This window comes from Ambystoma mexicanum, chromosome 4p (genome assembly GCF_040938575.1).
Source record: "Ambystoma mexicanum isolate Mex_15411 chromosome 4p, UKY_AmexF1_1, whole genome shotgun sequence".
NCBI lineage: Eukaryota > Metazoa > Chordata > Amphibia > Caudata > Ambystomatidae > Ambystoma > Ambystoma mexicanum.
The window spans coordinates 1,199,088,053-1,199,114,498 of record NC_090927.1 but is presented as its reverse complement, the minus strand read 5'-3'; the positions used below and the strand labels follow the sequence as shown (position 1 = coordinate 1,199,114,498).

General features: G+C 50.2%; 1 protein-coding gene across 4 annotated transcripts in view; it reads right to left on the bottom strand.

The window, feature by feature from the left end:
* Positions 1 to 26,446, bottom strand: part of BUB1 (BUB1 mitotic checkpoint serine/threonine kinase) — a 1,594,853-nt gene that overhangs the window by 383,499 nt on the left and 1,184,908 nt on the right. For all 4 annotated transcript variants that reach the window (XM_069606846.1, XM_069606848.1, XM_069606845.1 and 1 more), the window contains one exon: positions 14,196 to 14,339. In XM_069606846.1, the coding sequence (XP_069462947.1) occupies positions 14,196 to 14,339 (144 nt within the window). The remainder of the gene's footprint in view (positions 1 to 14,195; positions 14,340 to 26,446) is intronic.

The following is a 26,446-nucleotide window of genomic DNA, read 5'->3' as shown; positions in this document are numbered from 1 at the left end:
CAAGTGCAAAGTCCTCTCGGCCGGCGACAAAGGCGACGGAAAGAAAACTGGCAACACCAAGGGCTCGTTAAGATGGAAGACTGACGGCACCTTGGGCATGAAAGAGGAGTGCGTCCTCAGCACCACCCTCGCACCGTGAAAAGTCAAGTATGGAGGCTTGCAGGATAGGGCCTGAATCTCTCCCACGCGTCGTGCGAAGGTGATGGCCACAAGGAACGCTGTCTTCCACGACAGGAACTTCAACAGAGCCGAATGCAAAGGCTTGAATGGCAGCCCCATGAGCCTGGTCAGCACCACGTTGAGCTCCCACGCCGGAGCTGGAGCCTTCACCGGCGGGAACGATCGGAACAGTCCCTTCATAAATTCCTTCACCAGTTGATGAGACCACAAGGACGGCTGTCCTGCAGTTCTGGTGTATCGGGAGATTGCTGCCAGAAGTATCTTGATGGAAGCATGAGCTAGACCAGCTTTGGCCAGCGACAGTAGGTATGGTAGCACTTGAGGTGCCGTAATCCGTAGAGGGTTGATCTTCTGTGCACGGCACCAGACAGAGAACCTCTTCTACTTATGTCCCTAGCACTTGAGAGTTGAGGACGCCCTGGCCTTTGCAAGAACCTCTCTGCAGTCAGCCGGGATATCGTACCCTCCAAACTCTAGTGCTGCAGAAGCCAGGCCCGCAAGTTCAGCGACTCCGGGTTGTGATGAAAAATGGCACCTCCCTCTCTGGAGAGAAGATCTGTGTCCGTCGGCAGCTTGACTGGTGGGGACGTTGAGAGGTCCAGAAGGTCCGGGAACCAGATCTGTCTCGGCCACGCCGGTGCGACGAGTATCATCCTGCACTGGGACCTCTTGAGCTGGCTGATGAGTCAAAGCAGCAGCGGCAACGGAGGAAACGCATACAGAAACAGGCTGTCCTGGGAACGAGAAAGCATCGCCCATGCTCCTCGGCTGGGGAAACCTGCTGGCGAACCTCTGGCACTTGGAGTTCGTCGCTGTCGCAAACAGGTCGATCTGGGGTTTGCCCCATCGTTGGAAGAGCCGATCCATTTGATCCTGGCATAGTTCGCACTCATGGCATGAGCGCAGCCCCCTGCTGAGTGAGTCGGCGATGGTGTTTTTTATTCCTGCCAGATGGAAGGGAACCAGAAGCATCCCCTGGGTGACGGCCCAGTGCCACAGATCCATGGCCTCCTTGGATAGGGCTGGGGATCTGGTGCCTCCCTGCTTCCGGATGTAGAACATCGTGGTGGTGTCGTCGGTGAAGATCCTCACGACCTTGCCCTTGAGGGACGGGAGTAACGCCTTGAGTGCCCAGAACACGGCGCAGAGCTCCAAGATGTTGATGTAAAGGGACCTCTCCTCCGGGAGCCAAAGGCCTCTTGCGTGGAGATCTCCGGTGTGCGCACCCCATCCCTCCAGGGAGGCGTCCGTCGTCACCGTCTCCTGATGTGCCGGGGTCTGGAAGTCCGTGCCCGCCGTGAGGTGTGCGCGGGTGCCCCACCACTGAATTGCCTGACGGAAAACCTCGTTGAGCGGGATCTTGTCTTCGAAGCTGCCCGCCGCTTGCATCTAGCGGGCGTCAAACTCCTGTAGAGGACGCATCCGTAGCCTGCACAGGCGCACTAGATAGATGTATGAGGACATCATTCCGAGGAGGGACTTGATGGATCTCACCCTGGCCACGTCCGTGGCTAGCAGGCGCTGTACCTTGCCTAAGATGGCCTTCGTCCTTTCCTCCGACGGAGACGCCAATCTTTTCACTATATCGAGCTTCGCTCCCAGAAACAGTGACACCTGCGACGGAACCAAATGGGATTTCAGGTAGTTGGAGAAACCTAGCTCCGTGAGTAAGCGGACGGTCTTCGCCGTGTGCTCGAAGGCGAGTTCTCTTGTCCTTGCACAGATGAGCCAGTCGTCCAGGTAGGGGTAGACGTGGATCCCCTGCAAGCACAGCCGCGCCGCCACTGGTGCTAGGCACTTGGTGAACACCCTGGGTGCTGACTTCAGTCCGAATGGCAGAGCTCTGAATTGGTAGTGGTGTCCTTGGACTACGAATCGGAGGAAACTTCGGTGTCCTTTTAGGATGGGGATGTGGAAGTAAGCATCCTCCAAGTCCAACGACGATAGGAAGTAGCCCTCCTCCAGCTGTCCCAGCATGTGCTGGAGAGTGACCATCCTGAACTTCTGTGCCTTGATGTATTTGTTCAACAGACGTAGGTCCGCCTGTCTTCTTTCTGACGAGGAAGTATCTCGAGTATACCCCGGAGCCTCTTGGGGACGAGCTCAATGGCACCTTTCCTGAGCATCGCCTTTACCTCCAACAGCAGTTGAGGGACGTGATTTTCCTTCCTGGCCACGGGAGGAATGCAGGGACACTTTCGGAATTCGAGAGTGTGCACGTGGGCCAGGGCATCCAGCACCCAATGTTCAGTGGAGATGGACTCCCACATGCTGACGAACTTCGCCAGCCGGCCTCTCCCACTGGGGTGCTTCGTTGGGGCCCGATGCTACGGCCGGTTCAATCTTGCTTTGAGGCAGCCTTGCCGACGACGCTGAGATCCTCCCTGATTGCCGCGACCTCTGTAAGCCTCCTGGGACGAGGAGCGGGCCCGCCTGGCGGTACTTAGTGGAGCCACTGCCTAATCCCTTGGAGGCCCCAAGTCTGCCTCCGGCGCTCCGAAAGGGCCGTCGTTGCTGAAGGACTCCCAGGGCTCGGGCCGTCTCTTTGTCGGCCTTGATGGCCTGTAGCGACTCATCCACTGTTTTCCCAAACAGGTTGTTGCCATTGAACGGCATGTCCAAAACCCTGGTCTGCATGTCCTGACGGAAGTCTGTCGCCTTGAGCCAGCCTTGTCGTCGAAGGCATACACTGTTGCCTAACTGGCGAAACCCGGTGACGGCAATGTCCGTTGCCACCGTTATGGCGTGGTCCGATGCCACCTCACCTTCTTGTAGAATCTCAAGGGCCTCCGCCCTCTTGTCCTCTGGTTGGAAGTCCAGTAGGGGGGGCTATCTTGTACCATAGCTCCCGTCGTAACGGGCCACAATCGCTAAGGTGTTGGCCGTCTTAATTGTCGTCGTCGCCGCCGACGAGATCACCCATCGCCCCATGGCGTCCAATTTCTTACCCTCGCCGTCAGGTGGGGGAAGTAGAAGTTGAGGCTGTCGCCCCCGCCACCTTCATCTTGGCCGCCGCTGAGACGACTGAATCCGGCGTAGGTTGAGCCCTGAGGCACAAAGGGGCGGCGTCGGGGACCCCGGTACTTCTTCTCGTACCTGTCCCTCTTGGCAGGCGTCGTGGACGGGTTCTTCAGGATCGCAAGTCCCTCGTCCCAGATATCGTCGAGCAACGGTACCGCGAGGACCGTCTTTCTCTTGGCCTCTCGCCGTTGATAGAGGAAACCCTCCTTTCCTTCTGTTCCTCGGGGCAGAGCTGGAAGAGCTCGGATGCCCTGGCGATCATGGCGTGAAAGGAGCCAATTTTGTCAGGCGGGGAAGCCCAAAGGAGTGGTGATGGAAGGTCCGTCCCGTCATCACCACCGCCATCCGTCCCCGTCGTCGTATCCGTTGGCATGTCATCCCTGGGGTCCGGTGAGGGGGATGAGGGCTCCACGGGTCGTGGGGGCATGAAGGGCGGGGAGGGATGAACTCTCCTCCGCTTGTTCGGAGGGCTTCCCGACGGGCCCGGTTCTGGATTGTCCGCCGCGGTAATCTCGTCCTTATCTCCGTGCATAAGGTTTGGATTGCCATCAGAATGTCCGCAGAGTTGTCCTGAGGCTCGGGCAATGGCTGCGACGGGAGGGATGGCTGCTCCTCCACTGGGGCCTCGTCGGCACCATCGTGGCTTTCTTTGACCACCTCTTTGGGATCCCTCCTGTGGGATCGTACCTCCTCGAACCTCTCGTTGAGGTTCTTCACGGTTTCCACCAGCTCCTCCTCAGAGGCTGAATCCGTGTCCGTGATGGCCACCACCCCACCCTCTTTTTCCACCGGGGTCTTCACGGGGGTCTTGCCGATGGGCTGGAAAGAGGATTCCCTCCGTGGTGGCAGGGAAACTCTGGGCCCCGAGATCGCCTCCAGTGGTGTAGCCTCCCCAGGATTCGCCAGGGCCGCCGCGACTCCCTCGATAGAGGCCTTAGCCGGGTGAATCAAGGCCTTTGGCATGCTTGAGGCCTTCACCTTGGGGGAGCGTCACCACCTCGCTCCCCCTCGGCCGAATCCTTCGAGATCGACCGGGGCTTTTCCAGAAGCTTACCCGGGTTCTCGGATTTCCTCTTCCCCGAACCAGAGTGTTGGCTCATGGTCGATGGTGCCGGGGAAGGCGCGCCCTGCCTGGCAGCCGAAGAGCCCGACCGTTCGGTGCTCCCGGTGCCCGCAGACTCGCGGTGCTTAGCCTTCTGTTGGGCCCCCCCGGTGGCCAGGGTGCCCTCACAGGACTTCGAAGACCACTCTGACCTTTTCTTCTTCTCACCTGCTGGGCCCTTCTCCAGCCAGCTGGCGAGGCTGGAACGATGATCCCTCATGGTTCATTCTGATAGGTTCTTGCAGAACGCACAGTCCTTCTCCACGTGCGTTGTGTCCTCATGAAGGCAGTAGAGACATCTCGAATGCTCGTCCCCCTTGAAAACATTCTGTAACCTGCATCGAGGGCAGTTCCTGAACAGCTTGGATGTGGGCGTCGAGCTTCCCTTGTCCTGGGCCATGTCCATTGTAGGCCTCAGATCTTCTGGAATCCCCCAAGAAGCGTAACTCGACGGAAACTTCACCCTTGATGGGCGTAGAAAATTCCGAAACGGGTCCCCGTTGATAGGAAGTAGAACGGTGGAGCTTGAGGCTCGATTTAACCGAAAAATTAGAAAATCTCTGACAAAAGCACGAAAAACGCAGTAAAAGCTCGAGAGCTATAGCACGAGGACTCCCAACACTTGAACGTGCGGTAAAAATCTGAGGATGGCTGCCGGGGGAGGCGTTTAGGGAGAGGGCAGTCATTGGCTGGGGGCAGTATGACCCAGTGTCCAGTGATTGGTTACTACTAAGAAAGACACATCAGAAACGAAACTGATACTGATTTTTTCTTTACCGAGGATTCCCAGCCTGACGAAGGGGAATATTCATGAGCATGTGAATCCATGCCAGACCCCATGCTGGAAACATTTATTACATACCTACTGATGAAATTTAATATATGATGGAAGCATTGGAGAGTCAAGGTGCTAGACTAGCAATTGCATGGGAACATAGGAAACGTTGTCTATGCAGTAATAAGCGTTTCTACATCATTTCATCATGTCAGGCGAAAGTTTAACTAAGCTCAGAATCAAATATTTTAAATCTTTTAACAATGCAATTGATATGAAAGAAATCTGGGGCAATGACATCATTTTAATATATTTTTTTGTAGTATTTTATACAAAGATAGTGGCTATTTTAAGAGGTTTACAATAATGTATTTTAGGTGTGTGATATGTATTTTTATCAAGATTATGTATGTGACCACCATTGCTCTTTTGTAAATGTTGTTTGTCTTGTGTTATACAATGCCTACTCGGCTAGATGTATATCTAATAAAATGAAATCAACTATGGGGAGCTGTAGCCAAACCAGTTCAAGGTAGCAAGGCGAGTGGTCTAGGCTAAGACTCAAGAGGTGATGAACTTGTAAGGGGTCCACAATGAGCGCGCACACACAGCAAAGCAGTCAAGGAACACACTTAGACAACATGTATACAAATACTTCTTTACTAATGGCCAAAATAAAAGTGAAAAATGACTACAAACAGGTAATATCCCACAACACTTAAAATAGATACATATATACAATTAATGGTGCAGGGTAAAATACATATCAAACCCCTGAAATGAAAGGTACAAATAAGTATTAGGACTACAAGTCCACGGAGAAACAACCCTAACTTCAGAAGTCCAATCGTAAATTGTCTGGGGCCTTGTGCCCAAAAGTAACGCAAAGTTGCACACAGATTGTGAATTTGGAAAAAATGAAGGTAGGGTCTCTGGGGTCCAGTGAACAGTTCCAATGGTTAGGGGACAAGTTACACTAGCTAACAAACATGTCCCCAACTCAGAGTGCTTGTGTGAACAAGCGATAGCAAAGCAAAAGTGTTAAAAACGTTTTATTAAAGTAAGCAAATTTTTAAAGGGGAGTTCAGGGGCAGGTAAGTCGCTATAACTCACCCCCTGTACTCCGATTCGTCATGAGACTTGCCAGGTTGGTTGAAGGTCTAAGGTCGTTTTTCCCACCATCAGTCTCAGGCCTCGATTCCCAGCGGTTTCAGGTTCGAGCAGCTCTCGGGTTGGTGGCTGATGCTGGTGCAAGGACTCAGTGGAAGAAAGCAGCAAAACTCAATGCAGGGCCTCCTCTCAGGACATGAATAGCTGCAGGTAAGCAATTTCTGATGACGGCCACCGATGCACGGCGACACAAAGGGCCTCACTTGCCGGAGTCAGACTTTCCCTCCTATCTCGGGTCCCCTTGGCGCTAGGATCACACCATTTCACAGAGGCAAGTCTTTTTGGACAAGATGAGGATCCCCCAAGTTCCAGGCCTCAACTCGGAACGGCCATGTCTACAGCACGATAGCCCAAACTCAGAGCTGGTCAGCCACCACGCGGTCCTGGGGCACTTTCAAAGGCTCTTCATAGTACTCTGAGCAGATGTCGAGAATTGATGTTTCCTTCACTTCAAGGGTCACAGCTCTTTTGCAGGACTGCTGGAGATCTTCTACAGGACAGGGCTCTACCAGGGCAGCAGCAGAAGTTGGTCGCCAAGCCTTCTTTAGGACAGGTCCACGGTCTCCTCGCAAGTCTAGTAGCTGGACAGGAGTCTTGGCTCCTTCGGTTTCTTCCAGGATCCCCCTACAGTGGGTGCAGGGGTACTTTTATCCAAAAATCCAGGTAAGCACAGCAGCACCCACTAGCCAATGACAGATCTGCTGTACCCCCAAAGCGCCCCCTCCCCCAGCAGTGGTCCAATCAAGAACACTGGCAGCAAAACTCATTAATTCCACACAGACACAAGGGCACCAGTATGAGGACTGGGACCAGACAGTCCCACCCCGGTTCCTGGCAGCAAACGCACATAGCCCTCTGTCAAAAGCCTACGTTTTCCCCGGGCACTTGAAGTCCATATAAGGAAGAAGGCCAAAAGACAAGATGACCAAAGGACAAGCGGAAAATCTTGTGGCATGGTCATGTTTGACCACTAGCCACAGTTTGTAGCCAACCGCGGTAAACTTGGTAAGGCTAAAACAAAATGCACCAAATAAAAAGGAAAAAAAGTCACTGCTGCCACTAGCTTGTCCATTTAGCAAACCTAGAGTAACCAAAAATCTTCTGAGTGTTGGTCTAGAGGGTAAAACAAAAGCATACCCCATTGAAAGATGCATTGTACAATGATAAAAAGTTTACACAAGTGAAAACAAGTTACTAAAAGTACTAAAAAAGTAACAAGACTAAGGGAAACAATGCTTCCCAGGACTGACAGCCTGAAGGACATGTCAGTTTCCCCATAACAGATTAGCAAAAGCCAGAGTAGTGAAGCTTAATGCTTCACTGCAATGTAAAAAGAACAGGTCGGAAATAAAAATAAAAGCAAAATGTTTGAGGGTCCATATAAATGGAAGGAAAGGTGCAGTAAAGACTAATCTTTCCTAACAGTAACTATTCTTAACTTGTCCTTGCGCAGGAACAAGTGCAGGAGGTGGAGATTAAAAAAAAAAATGGGACACAAGCCCCGCCCTCTTTCGGCACCAGAAAGCAGGCAGAGCACCACTCCTTGCCTCGTTCCGACGGCAGTACCACCTCGACAGTTTTTTGACAGAAACTGACAGGCCTCCTCCAATAGGATGGGGTCCAGTAACAAGGGGGTGGCCTGAGGGCCATGATCCGGAGGGCGCTGAAGGAATGGTAGTCAATATCCATGTTGGATGACGTATAAGGCGTAAGTGTCGGACGTGGTCCGATCATCTTGATCAGGTAACGCCCCCACGACCACTCACAGGCGTTTAGTGGCACAGCCACCTATGAGGTTTAGCACCTTGGGGCGCGGCAGGGACAGGGATTGACACACTTCCGGGGACCCTTGCATCCTCATCACAAGTGTCCGTCTTGCATACTTCCCGCTGCATACTGACCACAGACTCTTGGGGCATAGGTTGGGGAGGGACAAAAACACCTGCGTCGAGACTACTTTTTGGAGGGTTGTTGCACAGCAAGTCCCAAGGACTCAGCAATAGCCTTTTACGACTGGACATTCTGGAGGGCGCCATCAGCCTTAGCTCCAAAAAGGTTACGGCTATCGAAGGTGATGCCCAATAGATTGGCCTGAACATAGACCGCAAATCATGAAGTCCTCATCCAAGAGTACCGTCTGACCACAGTGCTCGTGGCATTGGATCTGTGCCCACAGTCTGCAGTTTCCAGTCCCGATTGCAACATTTGGCGTGCCACCTCCTTGCCACCAGTGAGCAAGGACAGGAAACAGCCCCTCATCTCCTTCTGGGATGTATTCAACCGCATTGGCTAAAGCCGCCCCAAAGGAGAATCTCGTCATTGTTTAAGAGGCATTCACAGGACGCAGTGCAAGACTGCCTGATGAAAAACCTTAACCCATGTGTCAAACCTCTTACTTTCCCTTTCTGGTAGCAGGGACGGGAAGGTAGAAGCCTTCAGGCTAGCCGTTGTGGCCTGAACCAACAAACTATGGTGAAGCATGGGAGGAGTGAAATACTGGGTCAGACAGGGTGGGACAGTTTCTTCACCAGTTCCCTGTCCACTGCCAGAACAAAGGAATTTTTCTCCTGCACCTTCAGTACAGGGGCCACATTGAAGGGCAGGAGCATCTCTTGGGGGCATTGTCCAATAGACCGCATAGTTCATACTGAACCTTGGATTCTGGACGTAGCTGATAACCCCAGAGTACTGGCCACCTTAGCCATTGATTGCTGGAAGGCAACTTGAGGTCTTACTGGGGTGGGAGTTGGCAAAATGTCTCTGGGAGGTATTGAAGCCACTGGCGACCTTCAGGTTCTCTGCAGTCCAATCACATCCTCACCATCTCCATAGAACCCCTCCAACCCAATGAATAAATAAAAAAGGGTTCTAGTCCAAAGGGAACCTGGTTGCCCTCCTCGTCATTGATGCTGTACATCTTGGACATGAACGTGTTCATTGGAGTGGATCATGAAGGAGAGGCCTGTCAGCGCAGAAGAACCTCGGTTGTCCTCTGGTCCAGGCCAGAGTCTGCAAGGCATGCAGGAGCTGTCCCCAGCAGGTGCCCTGACGATGGCAACAGACAGTGGGACCCATCAGCTGCACCAAAGTCGCCAAGACTACAACTGTCCAGCCTTGGTAAAGATATCCAACATCTTCAAGCTGAAGGTTTCCTATTCCTCTGGGGTGAAGGTTTGGAGGGGAAAAGTTACATGCGCCAGCCGCTCAGGAGCAGCGCTGGCTTTTCTTTTTTGAAATGTAATGTCGGTGCGAGGACTCCCAAGGGGAGCAGGATGTCTTCCAATGCTGCTTCTTATAATTTTCCTTGCGCCAGGCCTCTTTTTCTTCGGAGGGCCATTCCGAGCCGTGTGACCTCGAATGAATCCACAGAGCCCCACTCTTCACCTTGTTGTTGAACATAAAGAGTTTTGCTGCCCTTTCCCTGGGGGCCTTTGGGGGCATGGACTGGTACGACCTGCAGTCCCGGGTGTTGTGGTCCGCACCCAAGCAGTAAAGACAAAACCGGAGCGGATCCAAGACAGACATCTGCCGGCCATAGTCTGCTTACGGCTTGAAGCATGAGGCAGAGTAGGCATGGTGTAGAGAAAAAATGCAAGCTTGATTACTATGTTCCCAATTAGCGAACAGAGTGTGTGGAAAAGAGGAGCTGAGGTTGCGGTGCAGCTATATATTGTGGCCTCAACATCATTTGTAGTATGCGGTGCGTAGAGGTGTCGGACGAAGCTGCGCTGTGCACCTGGTGGCAGAACCTTTCAAAAAAACAGCTTCACTGGGATAAGGGATTGTTAGGCAGAAACCTGTGCAGTTCCCTCTGGGACCAGTGCAAAAGATTTAGGACTACAGGTGTGTGGCAGTAAACCCACTTGGTAGCAGTCTGTACCACACAGATTCACTTGGTAGCTGTGGCTGAGCAGTCAGACTTCCCTCAAGAAGAGTTAGGCAGTATACAGAGTATTCACAATAGGTCAAGAGCACACAATAGAACAAGTAAACACTGACCAGAGCTTGGTGTAAAAGAGATATAATTATTTATTTAAAACCACATCTAGAAAAACACACAGGCACTAATAGTAAGCAATTCAAAAACACGGTCACTAAAAGATATACACTCCCGTAAAAGAATATTAGACAAGTCGTAAGTAAAGCCCCACTTATTTTCAGACAGCGGTGAGCACTTAACGTAGATGGCACTCTAATAGTTTGTTTTAAAAAGGGAGAGAAAAGCAGAGAACAAGGTGAAACAGATCCCAAAGCTTTTACGAGAACATAACAAGAGAGGAGGCAAAGTAAAACCGTGAATTCAGAGTCAGTAGGCTGGATCCGCTTTAAGAGGATCGAAACGAAATGTGTCCAAGGTCACACGGTTGCAGTGCACAAAAGTCTTGAAAGGGTTCAAAAAGGAGTTGGACCAAAGAAGGGAACCAGTTAGAGGGTCAAGGCGGCCAGCCCAGTCCAGAAGGTTAAGGAGTTATTACCTTGTAGCAATCTTTAGAAAGGGAGGCCTGGCGGACATGGTACCTTAAAGTGGTGAGAACGCTCCAGCGGGGGCAGTTGTTCCTGGCAGCGGGTGCAAGTCGGTGCTTCGTCCGGGGGAAGAGAGGATCTCGTCGTGGAGTAAGACAGGGGCCCGTTGCACTGCCAGGGAAGAAACCAGCCGGGGAGTTTCTCAGGTACAAGGAGCGGTCCGTTGATTCGCGGTTCAGTGGTGAGTGGCTATCCGGCCGCCGGGGTGCTTGGCACGGGCAGTTCGACCACAAACCAGGCTGGGGTGCGAACAAAGAAAGGAAAACTGGTTGTGCCCACCAGTCAGGGGAAGAAGCCTCTCCAGCCAGGAGATCTTCTCTGTCGTCGGGAAGTGGTGAGACGGTTCTGCAGGGCTCCACCGGTGGTGTCGTCGTGGTAGGTTGGCTCAGCTTCTCCGTCGTCGGATTTTCAGGTCCTGTGGCGACTTCTGAAGTTCCAGTCCCCAAAGCCCTGCTTTTATGCAGAAAACCCCCATTCACTCAGCCTAGCTATCACTCAAACATGCTAAGTGGTGAGCCGGCCGACTCACCACTTGGGCCAATCACACAAGAGTGCGACCTGAGTTACCAAGGTAACTCGGTCCAGGGTGCCTAAACCCCCTCCCACACCCCCTGTGGTACCCAGACAGAGTGGCACCACTTTTGGAGGCTTCTGTGGAGAAGCCCGGCAAAAAGTGGAACAAAGGGCTCGACTAGGGTTGGAGTCACAGAAGAGAACACAAACGTCATTTTAGAATCGAGTCTTGGCAAAAAATACCAACCGGACAATTAATATTAATTAAATAAACCGGCGGTATGTTCGAGGCTATGAGAATTAAATGATTAAAGTTGGTAGCCTCGAACAATGGGAAAATCCCATGGGAAAATATTTGCGGTCGAATATAAAAAGTAGTTTCCACTGCCACCAGCCAAAACTCGATCAGGGGGGACGGAGATGTGCCCCCTCGATTAACAGACCCCGGGGCAATCGAATTGCCCCGACCAGTACGTCCACAATATGATGGTTTGTACTGGTTTCTGTTAATAATTTGGGACTAGTAAAGACAATGGTGACTTTACATGCCCTGGGAGACAGTAGTCAGTCCCAGGGTATGGAGTCTATGGTGGGGTGTCACTATGACACCCCTGTGTTACTGCACGGAGGGTGCTGTGTAACACACACATAAAAAACCACATGAGACCCTATGGAGTAAAGGACCCCATAGCCCATAAAACACATTACCAGTCAAAGGAATACCATAAATCATGTCCAAGAGTGGGAGAAAAAGACTCGCTCTTGGCAGGAGGAAAAAAAACAAACTCCAGAAATCCAGCAAAGCTGCTGGGGGACTCACTAGGTTAGGAAATTCAGCCTAAAGAGAGAATTCTCCCTAACAGGGATATCATAGATGAGGAATCTGTGGGAGGAGAGAATTGATTGGAAACAAGGGTATTTTCATGATAATACAACAATCAGTATGCAGTCACCAGTGGGTTTCACAAGTTTACCTTGGCAGCAACACTATCAGTGCTGTTTGCAATGGTGTAAAGATTTTGATTTTTGTGACTTAGATCCACGTGAATCCTCAATTCTCCACCTCTGCCCTCCATTTCCACCTGTTTTTGTCTGTTTTGTATTTCTAACTTCCCTTTTCGTTTTTCGCAGTAAGGCAAAAGAATCCTTGTGCTCACTTTCAGATTTGTGTAAGTATACAACAGTAGATCGGTTCACGGTTTAATTCCTGTTGAGCCTTCAATATGACAGACCTTGCCTGACAAACATGGCATGGTCAGGCACACCCCGATTGGGTGAATGTGTCACTACATTCACCACCTATTGTTTCTCATACCTGCCCAACGATCCACTCCAGCAGGGATGCATGTTCTAGTACATTTTTTTTTTTAACGAGTTCCCAAATGGTTTCCTTATTTGCATCCTTGCATCTGGCCGATTTAGGAGCACATGAGCAGAGCTGCGATTTAGTAGAGCATGAACACATCATAAATTACGGATCAGAAGAGGTTACTACTATGGAAAGTGAAACTACTTATGTACATGTCAACAGAAAGTTGTGTAAATGGCTTTATAGAGTCAATCTGAAACTTCTTTCTTTTGCATGCCTGCTCCATCTTTTTAATCTGAAGTGGTGAGATGACAGTCAAAGCATCCCCATCTACGTCTAGGTTGGCATCTTCTGTTCCATATTATGCGCATTCCGAGATATTAAGCATACAGAAAGGCCAAAACCTATGAGTTTATGTAACATTATGAGCAATGTAGTATGTCACAAAGAGAAAATCAGTGTCTTAACCCTCAGGAATGACTGCCTCATCACTCCAAGAGAGGCGTCACTGCAGTAGGGCGACAGCGTTGGACCTCTTTAATGTCAAGAAATACAGGTGGCTGAACAAACCTATGGAGCCAGAGATACATCAGGAAAGCTATAGCAGACACCGGACAGAAGGTAAACAAAATCCAGCACAGGCACAGCCAGCAGTTTTGATTTTAGAGTTAAAAGTGCATAGGGCTTTGTTAAGCAGTCACCATTTGCCAACTATTACCATCCTGTGTCCAAGTATGATTCCAGCAAAATGCATCAATGCACTGCAGAGGCAGCTCATGACACTTGATACCCACACAAACATCTCAGTCCAGCAGATGCGTGCATGCACACGCTGCCACCAATACTGCAACAGCACTGCATTTACACAACCCCTATGAAAGCACACATACACAGCACCCCTTCACTGCACACTCAGCAATCAGAGTAGGTCACTGCTTATCCACACAAAGCCCCAGCCTGCTATAATTGCTTGCGTAGGGAAAACTGGGAAGGCATACACGTTCCCTGAGAGATAGTGCCAAATGAGTCCCTGGATTAAAATCACACTCTTAGAAGGATGTATTTGTTGAAGTGCCATCACCTTATACTTTTAGATCTTTGCATCTCATTAAACCATCAAAATAAAAGCCTTGCAGTTAAAACAGAGGGTAAAGGTAAACTGTACATCAACCAACTTTCTACAGAATGGAGAACCTCAGAAAAGGGACTCGGGTCCAGAGATTATCTTACACAACTGCTCGCTCATGCACCCGGAAGCAGAACCACTGTTCTCCAGAGTTGAATTGGAGAAGGTGGTTTCATCAGGTAGTTGGCTATGGCTAAGTAAAACATCAAAATATTTCTTGAAGGAAAGACCATAATATTGATGTATTAAAAAGGAGCATGATAGATATGCTTGCAATGCCAAAAATCCACCAGATGTTGAGTGCCCTGTGAAATGGCACTCATTGGACTTTTACATATGTGCAAGGGCATCAGAGGGACACCTATATTAAAAAAAAAGTTGCAGCAATGACATTTCAATACCCACATTTACATTTAAAGATTGACATTTTTCTCTACAGATCTTTAAATTGGTCCTTAAATAAACACATGTTTACCTAGTTTGAGATCCATCTTGGGTTTGACAGCAGGAAGATTTGATGGCCACTCCCAGTAATTGGACTTTAAGCTCAATGTTTTCGGAAGTCCCGACAGAAGGCGGCTAAGTAAATCTTCATCCCAAGGGTTTTCAATAATGACATCTGCACAGTTACATTAAAAAGACATGTCCCAAGTGAGTAGTCGCTGACCTTGCACCATATTAGACAGATGGAATTAAATGGACCACTGTACACATTATTTATCTTATCATGCAGAAAAACTACCACGCAGTTGTATATAAAATCAGTACTACCTAACACACATGGGTCAGATTACATAAACTGCACAGGGTGGTGAACATTTAGATTGTAGTGCTACACTTCACTTAGTCGTTCCTGTGTCATTTACACAGGATAATGCTTTTCAAGGTGTTTTCACAAGTCAGACTGCTTTTCTTCATTTTTTGCAGTAGATGTTTGGTCACATTGATCAAACGTCCACCGAAAAAGTCTTCATAAAAACCTCACAGTGTGGAAACTTTCCCTGTTAAAATTATAAAAAGTGGATCAAAATAACACATCCAATTAAACTCAACAATCATACCTTCCATCCATAAATAAAATGTATGTAATCCGGCCCCAAATGGAATTCCAGTAAGCAGAAATGGCAGAGTGATTAATTGATTCAATTCAACTAGCATTATTTCGACAAAAATGTCAAAAGCATACATCAATAGAAGGCAACACACAAAAATGTGCATCATAATACAAGAATCAAGATTTTTAAAACCACACAATTATCAAGGTATCTCCGGTGACACCTTTAAACGTAAACGCCATGCCCATTTAAGAAATGTGCAGGTGACAAATACTGCAGGGGTGTCAGTTGAAATCAAACAAATCTTTACGGCGTCCTCTATAGTTCTGCAAACACGATTGCAGAAAAGAGGTCAGAGAAAGTGGCAATGTAACTGGACAAAGTGATTAAAACAAAAATGAAATCTTCAAGGACGCTGTTACACAGAGGGCACATCGGCGAAACAGCATTCTGCCAACTATGTTTCAGCGATGCTGTTGGTAAAATACCCAGGCGAAATTTTATGTACAGTGCTCTTTCATGTTTTGGGGTAACGTAGTCCAAGTATTCCTCATAGCCTGCATTAGTTTTGATACTAATGCATCATGCCAGAGGCACTGAGCCAAGAGCTTTCTCAAGAACATCTTGCTTTACTTTAGCAAGAGCGGCATCTTTGACCACACCTTTTGATTGTGAAGTAATTGCTTTAAGGTCGCTCCAGTACGGACCAAGACCCAGTTCCCTCAAGCAATTTGTGACATGCACAACCCACTGTAGTGATGTGCCCCCTTGTTGTGCCAATACATCCACTAAAGCATCTCTATATTTAACAAGGTTTCCATTCGACCATAACAGCACCCAGTGTAACACTGGGGGGGGGGGGGATCTGGTAAATGGATGCTATCCCCTGCATGCCGGTCTCTAATAACAGTGGCAGTGTAGGCGTGCTTGCGGGCAACCCCAAGATGTTTTTCAGAAATGTCTTTTCTAATGCTGACATTGAATGGGTGCTCAGCTGCCCCATACCTCCTCCCCGTACATGGCAGCCTGTCTGGCTTGGGCCTTGTAGGCTTCCAACAAGACGTGCACTGCCCCATTACTGTGTTCAGTAGTATATCGTGCTAGGGCTCCGCTATACTGTCCAAGGGTGAGCCTAGCCTTTTCTATCTGCTTTGTCCAATCGCAGGATGCCATCTCTCTAACCCCCAGATAGTCATAACGTGATACCTTCTCAATTATGCCCTCATCCAGCACCAACCTTAACGCCTCACGGCTTTTACGGGTACCCGTTTGAAAGATCATGGATTTAGTTTTAATAACTTTAAGAGATAATCAATTTTTCCTATAGAACACCGTAAATATGTCCAGCTGCTTGCGGGCACCTGCAGGTGTCAATTATAGCAAATTTTTTTTTTAAACGTATTTTATTGGCATTTGTATTGGATGCATACAAATCTAAGAAAATTAACTAAAACAAACAACAACAGTCTTCATGGGAAAAAGTTCCTCTTACTTAGGTGGGCATGGGTGCAAATTGGGGTTCCAACATCTCAGGAAGTGGGAGGGATCTCGGTCAAGAAGATCACCATATCCAGGCGAGTGCGAGGGATCAGTTATGGCAAAGTAGTGGGGTTTATCAGGGGGGTTTATGGTCTGCACTGAAGTGTATATCTCTCAGGAGGGCCTTCCAAGAGTCCAGAATGCCACTCGCAATGTCTCCGTTAGAGGTGATTCCATCTTGCCAGGCTCTGGTTTCGGCTGCAGTCCATCTCTCTAGTTCTTTCATCCAGCGTTCATGTCTAGGGCCCCCTGGTGTCTTCCATGCCATGGCTATAGTTCTTTTTGCAAGGATACATGAAATGTCCATCAATTTAACAACATGTTTGTATTTGCTTGGTCTGGGGTAGACCCCTAATAAGCATTCCCCGGGTGTCCATTCATATCTGCTTACCCCGGCGTCAGTGCAGGTTTGTTTGACTTTGGACCACAGCGCCATTGTCCTGGTGCAAGTCCAGAACATGTGGATCAGATCAGCTTTGTCGTTCTCACACCATGGGCAAGCCGGGGAGGCCTGTTTGTTGAAGGAGGCCACCCTGTGTGGGGTCATATACGTCCGATACAGGACGTTTAGTTGTATCTGACCGAATCTTGAGTCTCTCGACACCTTCTTAGGGTACAGTAGCGTTCTTTCCCATACCTTGTCTGTAAGCGTAGTTTCAAGATCCGTTTCCCATTTCGCCTTCAGTGTCGCACTTTTGGGGTTGGGTTTGTCGATGAGCCTCCTATAGAGTCGAGAGACCGGTTTCCAGCCATCCGTGAGGTCGTGCATCTCTTGTAACAGTGGGTCTGGGGTGGGTTCCTCCGGCCAGCTGCACCAGATCTTCTTGGCGGTTTGTTTGAGCCGATACCAGAGGAACTGGCCGCTTGGCAGCCCTTCATTAGCCTGCAGCGATTCAAAATCCCTGAATTCGCCCTCCTCAAACATATCCCCCCCCCCCATGTGTAAATTCCAGAGTCCTCCTACCTCCTAGCTGTGGAGAGATCCGATTCGGTTTTGCACACGTCGACCAGAATGGGGTTCTCTGGAGAGTAAGGGTGTTTTCACCTGCCTGATTTAGCAGGTTCTGGTCCAGATCTGCCTGCCAAGTTCGACGATCAGAGGGGCATCTGGGGATTGTCGTAGAGGGTTCCAAAGTGTTTCTCTGGAGGGTGATGGTCTCAATAGTCCCAGCTCGGCTGATGGTTCGTCCGAGAGCCACTTCGTCACGTGGCTAAGCTGTGCCGCAAGATAATACAACTGGAGGTCTGGGAGTTGTATTCCCCCTTACTTGTATGGGAGGGATAGGGTGGCCAAAGTCAATTTATGGCTGGTAGGTCCCCATAGGAAGTCCTTGATAAGTGCCTCCAATTTCTTAAAGAAGGGCGGTCTGACGTAGTGGCATATGTTGACGAAGAAATACAGAAATCGGGGGAGGACTATCATCTTAACGATTGCTGCTCTGCCCACCATTGCAAGTGGGAGTCTAGACCAAAATTTCATGGATCTGCGAAGGCTGGTTATTGCTACTTCCGTGTTGTGCTCGTGTGTGAGCATCGGGGTGTGACTCACATTAATTCTTAGGTACCAGAACGTTTTGAGTTGCCACTTTATCCCAATGTCAGTTTCTTCTAAGCCTCTCAGGCTAGCCAAGGGAAAGGCAGAGGATTTCAGTCTACTGAATTTGATCCCAGAGTATTTCGCATAGTTGTCTAGTACATCCAATGTGATTGGTGCATTGACCTGGGGATCTTTCAAGTATAAAAGGACATCGTCCGCGTACAGGGATATTATGTTATGTTCGTTGCCCACTTTGATGCCAGCGTCAAAGAACTTATTCCTAAAATATATGGCAATCGGCTCCAGGCCCTATATGTATAGCATGGGCGACAGTGGGCACCCTTGTCTGGTGCCCCTTTGTATTTTCCAGGATTCAGACACTGTTCTGCCGGTTTTTACTCTTGCCATAGGAGAATTATAGAGTACTGTGATCCATCTGACAAAACCCTCGCCAAACCCGAACCCCCTCAGCACCTCGAAGAGTCACTCCCAGAAGATGGAATCAAAGGCCTTGATGGCATCGAGTGATAGTACTGCTAGGTCTTCTTCATTCTCATAGGTTTCGGCCATAATGTGTTGAAGCCTTCTCAGGTTGGCTGTGGTGTTGCGTCCTGGGACAAAGCCATTCTGGTCTTCGTGGATTAGGGACCCTACCAGCCTAGCGAGTCTGCTGGCCAGTATAGTGGTGAGAATCTTACTGTCATAATTTAACATGGCCAGAGGGCGATAAGAGTCACAGTCAGTGGGTGGTTTGTTTGGTTTGAGCATGGGAATAATTGTCTCTTTCATAGTGTTAGGTAAGACCCCGTTTTCGTAGGCCTCTAGGTAGACCTCGTGGAGGATTGGGGTGAGGATGGATTTGTATGTTTTGTAAAATTCAGGCGGGAGGCCGTCACTTCCAGGGGCCTTACAGGTGGCCAGCGATCTGATTGCACCTGTCACGTCTTCTGCTGTGATTTCCACCTCCAGTGCCTCTCTGTTCGCTGGATATTTTGGGGAGGCCTATCTCATCTATTGTTTCTTTGATTTCGTCTCTGTCTATTTGTGTTTCGTGGAAGTACAATCTGGAGTAGAATTTGGTAAACGCTTCATTAATTCCTAGTCGTCTCTTGTGACATGTCCCGTTTTGTCCATTATCTCCGTTGGGAGGTGTCTGGGGCGTTCACGCTTACACAGCCAGGCCAGCAGTCTGCCGGGTTTGTCGGATTCCTTATGAGACCTGGTAGTGTATGTCGCAAAGTCAAACTTCTCCAATCTGTACCAGGAAGATTGGCATTTCTCGCAGACTTCCTTCAACTTCATTTCAACCTCTGGAGTAATGTTTGAGGTGGATTCTAGACGGGAGATATCTTATTCTTGTGCTTCGAGTTCAGACCTCAATTGCCTACGAGTGCCTCCAGCTTTTGATATTATTTCTCCTCTGGCCACCACCTTCATGGCTTCCCACAGTGTGCTCCAGGTAGATACTGAGCCTTTATTAATGTCAATATATTCTTCTAGTTTTTCAGCGAGGTCCTCCTTGAACTCCTGGTCGGCGAGGGCCGCAGTGGGCATCCTCCACATGGGGATTGGTGGTCTAGGCCCCGTTAATTGCCATTGCATAATCAGTGGGGAGTGGTCTGAGATTGATCTTCCTAAATATGCCGTGGTTTCTGCCAATGGTATTTGTTCTCGGTCGATGAACAGATAGTCGATTCTCGTGTGGATCTTATGCGGGGCTGAATAATAGGAATAGATCTTTTCAACAGGATGTTGTTACCTCCAAATATCCACCAAATCGAGATGTTGCAGTGTTTGTTAGAGCACATGTTGCAGGGTTACTTGGATGGGGGGGGTGGTGCTGACCTGTCCATAGAGCCATCAATGATGCAGTTGAAGTCCCCCCCCCAATATAAAGGTCCTATTTCGGTGGTATGCTATCCTTGAGCATATTGCTCTGAGGTGTTAGGGTATTCCGTGTTGCGGGAAGTACGAATTGACTAGGCAAATTGGAGTCTGTTCGATAGTGCCCCACATTAGCACATACCTTCCTTCTTTATCGGACTCGAATCCTTGCAATTGGAAGGGCACATTCGGGTTCACCCATGTGAACACCCCCCTTGAGTATTTGGAGTAGGGGGATCCTGTCCCGGTCCCATCCCATCGATCTGTTAATTTGGACATGGTGTCTTCCGTAAAATGCGTCTCTTGTAACATTGCAATTGAGACCTTTTTTCCTGCGGAGATAGGATTGTATTCGATTTCGTCTCAGGTATGAGCCCATCCCTCTCACATTCCACGTCATGACCTTGAGTTGTGACGCCGTCGGGTCAATGTTTTGAGGCCGGCTGGCAGCTCCTCTTCTGGAGCCTGTAGTAATGCCAAACTGAGGTTAGGAGACCGTTGACGGGAGTAATCGGGTTCTTCTCCCCCCAGGTTGTCGCATGCACCCATCCTGTGCTTCTTCAGCGATAGCGGTATGAAGACTGTATAACTAACAAAACTGTTAACTAAACTCAAACTGGGGCGCCCAGCGACTACATCTTCGTTGTGGTGCTCGGGCGCTCTCGAGCCGTCCAGACCCATCCGGGTATCCGGCGCGAGCTGGGTCGGGCAGGTGGCTGTCCCGACCCGGATTGTCTGCGGCGGATAGGGCTGGTGTCTGGCGGAGAGGCCGAACGAGGGCCGTTTCTATGTAGCTAACTGTTAATTGGATTACCTTCTGAGGTCTGGTTGATTGTGTTTGTTGTGGCCATTTATGGCAGCGTGTGTCGTGTGCCGACGGTCTGAGAGACTCAATCTTCCATCTGGGGAGCATCTTTGCCATCTGCAAGGTTGTTATCTTCCAGCCACATGTTGGTGGCCGTTGGGTTTTCTAGGAATATGGCTCGCCCATTGAAGATGACTTTCAGGCGTGATGGGTAGAGCAGCCTGTATTTCAGATTTTGTTGTCGAAGTCTTGCTTTTACCGGGACAAAAGAGTTCCTCTCCCTCTGCACTTTGAGTGTAGTCGGGGTAAATGGTTATTTTAGGGTCGCCACGTTCGATGGGGCCTTCTTCCCTGGAGTGCCGTAGGATAATTTCCCTATCTTGAAAGTTTAGGATTTTAGCAATTATTGGTCGTGGAAATGATCCAGGTGGGGGCCGCTTCTGGAGTGACATGTGGGCCCTTTCAACCGCGAATCCTTACAACAGTTTCCCGGCCCCAATCTCCTGTTGTAGCAAGGATTCTATGTAGGCTGTAGTGTTTGGGCTTTCGTTTCCTTCTGGTACTCCTAGGATCCTAATGTTGCCCCGTCTAGCCCGACCTTCGGCCTCCTCGGACCTCTCCTCTAGGATCGCCACTTTCTTCTCTAGGTCTGCACCCTTGGACTTCAAGACTGCCGTGGCCCCAGCCGTTTCTTCTATTGAAGTCTCGGTGTTTGTCACCCTCTCGGTTAATTTGCGGGCGTCCTGACGCAGGAGTTGATCCATTTTAAATTTGTCGATCTTAAGAGTCTATGTGTGTCCTCAATGAAGCAATAGCCTCCAATATTTGGGAGTGGTTATCTGTGGTTTCCCGCTCTCTCGTGTGGGTAATCTCTGGGGCACAAGAGCGAGCCAGTATTGGGGTGCTTGGCGGATACAAATGAGTCCATGGTGGCTGCTTTCGCTTTGTTCCTGGTGGCCATTTTGGAGTCTCGGTGATGCTGCCCCTGGGACACTTTAGATGAGTTACCGGTGGGGGTATCAGCCGTCTCCCTGTGTATAGAGTAATGAGTGACGTTCCCAAGGTGTCAAAAGTCAATGAATCCGAATCTGCAGGGGGGGTAGGGGTGCCGCCACTATATCTGAAGTCGCCGAACTGCCCCTACCTCTGAGCGACCGACTCGAAGGGCAGGGAGATCTGGGGGCGCCGTAGTCGCGCTCTTGCAGCTGGTTCTCGCTGTCCTGTGCCTCGGGGCGATGCTGGGGAGGAACCTCAGGTGGTAGTGTGCGCCCTCAGCGGGCCGTCCCCAGCGACGGCTGAGCCCGCGTAGTGTACCACGGGTGTAGAGGTGCCGCTGCGGCGGGCCTCGCCCAGCGGTGAGAAGCAGGATGGGGCTCTCCCTTCCGATGTTCTGCATGCGATCGTGCTCCGTCGTGTTGCCTCTGCTCGATCTGGCCACCTTAGTCCCCGGATGCCGTTTGATGGCGGCTTCCTTCTTGGAGTTTACCCTAAATGGCGCGGGCCATCTTGAATGCGTATGGAAGCGGGGGAGGGAGTATGATTCGAGGACAATTTCGCCGACCAGAGTGTCCGATTTCCCGGTTGGTCAAGCAGGTTGTGTCGGGGTCAGCTTCTCCCACCTCTGCATCAGCTTTTCGTAGTCGTAGGCACTTCTTATACCGGCAAAAAGGATCGAGAAACGGCATCTCGGCCGGAGCTCGGCTATTCAGCCTCTGTACGCCATCGGCTCCAGGCCATGCCCTCTCAATTACAGCAATACTGCATTGTCCGCAAACAGGACCAGCAGCCTTTCGTCTGCCAGCATCGGCACATCCGTCTGGACAGCCAGCAACTCCTTAACACCATTTATGAAGGTGCAAAACAATTTGGGGGCCAGAACGCACCCTTGGCAGGCCCCCTTTTCAACATTAATACTAACAGAGGTCCTGCCATCAACTCCCCACCGGACCACAGCGGTGTTATGCATGTACAAGCTCTGTATTGCACGCAGTAAAGCAAGAGCGACACCCAAATCCTTAAGGGCCTCCCAGAGGAGATGGCCCGGTACGTTAGACAGCATACACAATGACCTTTCTGAGGACTGCATATTTATCAATAATCAACCGCAACCGGAGGGTTTGATCTATTGTGCTCAACCCTTCACAAAACCCTACTTGCCGATGATTAATGATCGAATTGCCTGTAACACAAGCCTCCAAGTGAAACAATAAGGCCCTAGTGAAGGTTTTACCCCACTGCATCTAACAGCAAGATTGGCCAATAATTCGAGGACTGATCCCTCAAGCCTTTCTTGTGAATTGTCACTAGTTCTGCACAGGTCCAAGACGTGGCAACCATGTTTTGGCTCAGACATACATTAAAGAGTTTTGTTAGATACAGGACCCATACCACTGTCTCGTTTTGGAGATAGCAGACACTTGGCAATATAAAGTATGTGTGGGCTTGGCACATTTATCTGGTATTTGCAAAGAGAAACAATGCACCGGTTGGATGACCAGCAAGCACATTCTTGAAATTGTAACATGACTGATTTAAATCATCAGTTTCTTCTCTAAACCATTCACTGTCCTCTGGGTCATACTGTTCCCATCGAATGAAAGTCCTCGCCCTAAGCTTCACTCCCAGTGGACATCTTCAGATTTGGTAAGCACGTAAAGTGGTAGTATTGCTGGTTCTCCCATTGGCCCTTCGATGGGGATAATTGGGCCAATCCCTGAAGCTGCAGTGCTTGACGGTGGTGAGGCACTCCGGTGCCTGGACGACAAACAGAAGCAGTGGCAGTGGTTGTGACACGCTCATGCGTGATTGCAATGTGCATAGATTCAAAACAGCACATAAATACCCCAAATGCGCTCCGGAAAGGAAAGCAGGTAAAAGGCAGTAAAATTAAACAGAAAGCCCAGATGGGCTTACCTAGTCGTGAAGTAGATTCAAAGTCAGCCGATGCCGCCTCATGGAGCCCGATGGCAGAGGGGAAGAATCGGGAGCAGTAGAAGAGTGGAGTGAGGAAGGGGAAGTGGCTCAGACAGGGGACTTTGTGTGGGACTTCGGGGTTGAGCCGGCTGACGCCTACCGTTTCTCCCATTGACCCTTTGAGATGGGAAAAATGGGCCAATGCCTGCAGCTGCAGTGCTTTACTATGGTGAGGCACTCCGGTGCCTGGAGACAAACAGATGGGGCAGCCATGATGAAAAACAAAAGTGCCCATTGTTGAAGCAGGCCCAGCCAACTAGAGAACATGCACACAGGGGAAGGAGCAGTAGATGCATGGAGGCATCAGCCAGGCCAGCTTTTGGCATGTGCCAGTCCAGCCTTGGCCGAGGAAAGCAGGTAAGGCAACAGTTGCAGGGCTGTGATACGCAGGGGGGTAATCTTCTGAGCCCGGCACCACACACAGAAACGCTTCCACTTATGGCCATAGCACGTCAACTTTGAAGAGGCCCTTGCCTTGAACAGATGTCTTTACACACCGCAGGTAAAGCATAATGTCCAAACTCTAGGGCAGCAGGAGCCAGGCACCGAGGTTCAGCAATGCTGGGTCGTGGTGCAGATTCGCTCCTCCCTCTCTGGACAGAAGGTCTGGCTGTAGAAGCAGCTTGATGGACATAACAGCTGACAGACGTAGCAGGTCTGGATACCAGATTTGCCTCAGCCACACCAGAGCTACAAGTATCATCCTGCAGTGACGCAGAGCAAGTCTGCAATGTTGTTCTTGGTGCCCTTGGTGCCTGCCAGGTGAAAAGGGGACAAGAACCATGTCCCGACGAATGGCCCAGTGCCACAGATCCTGCCCCACCCTGGAGATAGCCAGAGAGCGTGTCCCCTTTTGCTTCTGGATGCAGAACATGGTGGTGCTGTTGTCCGTGAATGTCCTCACCACCTTGCCTGTGATAGACGGCAGGAAAGACTGGAGGGCCCAGAAGACGGCCCAAAGCTCCAGGACGTTAAATGTGAAGTGTCTTCTTCTGGCAGCCAGAGGCCTCTGGTGTGCAACTGTCTGTTATGCGCTCCCCAACCTTCCAGGAAGGCATCAATGGTAACTGTCTCCTGGTAAGGAGGAACTTTGAATATGGCCCTTTGTGCGATATCTGAGCGCACAACGCACCACTGTACTGCTTGTCAGAACTATTCGTTGAGGGGGATCTTGTCCATCCAGAATCCCGAGACTTACAGCCATCTCGCATCCAGAAACTCCTGAAGGGGCCTCCTCTGTAGTCTGCAAAGGAAGACTAGGTTGATGCAGGACAACAGTGACTTGACGGCTTGCATAGTTGCTGATCGCGCTGAAAGGCCCAGAACCTTCCCCTAGGATGGCAACCACCCTCTATTCCGAGGTAACCGCCAGGCAAGCCACTGTGTTGCGTCGTGCCCCCAGAAATAGAGTGTTCTGCAATGGCTCCAAGCAGAACTTGAATTCCAGATCCGTCAGCGGATGCACAGTCCTCGCTGTGTGCTGGCTCACCAGAGCATGGGAGCAGGAGAGAACTAGCCAATCATCCATGTAAGGCTAGACTTGGATGCCCTTAAGGCGAAGATGCACTGCCACCCGAGCCAAGCACTTCGTGAAGACCCTAAGGGCCAATTTCAGGCCGAAGGGAAGCGCATTGAACAGATAGTGCCGCACCTGGACCACGAAACACAGGAACTTGCGGTGCTTCCGATTGATTGGGATGTGGAAGTAGGCATCCTCCAGGTCCAGCAATGTCAAGAAGTCGCCACCCTCCAGTTGGACGAGCATGTGCTGCAACGTGACCAACCTGAACTTCTGGGACATCAGGTACTTGTGGAGGTCGCTGGTTCAGGATTGGCCTCCACCCACCTTTTGGACCAGAAAGTATCTCGAGTACACCCCGGAGGTGTTGGGGAACTGGTTCCATCACCCCATTTTTTTTTAACATGGCTCGGACCTCCTACAGCCGCTGCACCATGTGCTGGTCTTATCGAGCTACAGGGGGAATACGAAGACACCTACGTTGGAACTCCAAGGTGTGCCCGTGTCTTTATGCTGGACGTTCAGTCTAAGATGTTGGACAGGCCATTAGACAGAAAACATGATGGTCGACAAGTTTCTTGAAATCATCAAAACAGACATGGAGACGGCCCGTTCGCTGGGCACCCTGCAGCAACGTCCTTTATCGTCCCTTTGGTCCTCAAAGGGACCACCTGGCAGGTCCTTCAAGAGCTACACCACCCCCTTTCGACAGCCTTCGTGCTCCATGATGCAGGAGGCGTACAGAGGCTGCTCGCAGACATACAGCAGGAGAGGACAGCTTTGGCGTAACCCAAACGGCAGGGGCCCGGCACCTAAACATGCCTGAACCGGTCGTGGCTTGTGCGCCCCGGTGGGAGGCCATCTGGCAAGGTTGCTCTGCATCTGGTTCCAGATCTGGTTTAGTGGTCCGAAAAGTAACTCTCAGGCAGGTCCTCCCCCCAACCCCACATCAGAGCTAGTATGAATGTGTCCCGGTACACGTGGATCAGCTCATTGTACTGTACCCTTTGTAGGGATCATCAGGGGCATACTCGCTCCCATCTCATGAGACTTCTGGGAGGAATGCTGCTGCCCACTTTCTGGGGCTCTTTTCTGAAGCCATGGCAGTTACCTCACACTGTGCCGTTAAGTACACCCACGGAGTAGGCATCTCTGACCATGATCACCACCTTCTCGGTCTGCCCTCCTTTTGAATAAGTAGTGGTAGTCGATGGGGTCATCGATAGCGTGGCAACATCAGTTTTCGATTTGGCAGTTGGTGACTGTGTTGTCTTAGCTGGTTGAGACGTTGGTGGAGGCAGAGAAGGCCCCATCTTGGATTACTCCTTCACCTTGTCCGCCGATGGTAAGCCGAGTTTCTAAGGGGTCAAGGACTCAGTGTGCGACCCTTGTCGGCAGACTCACCGTGGATGTG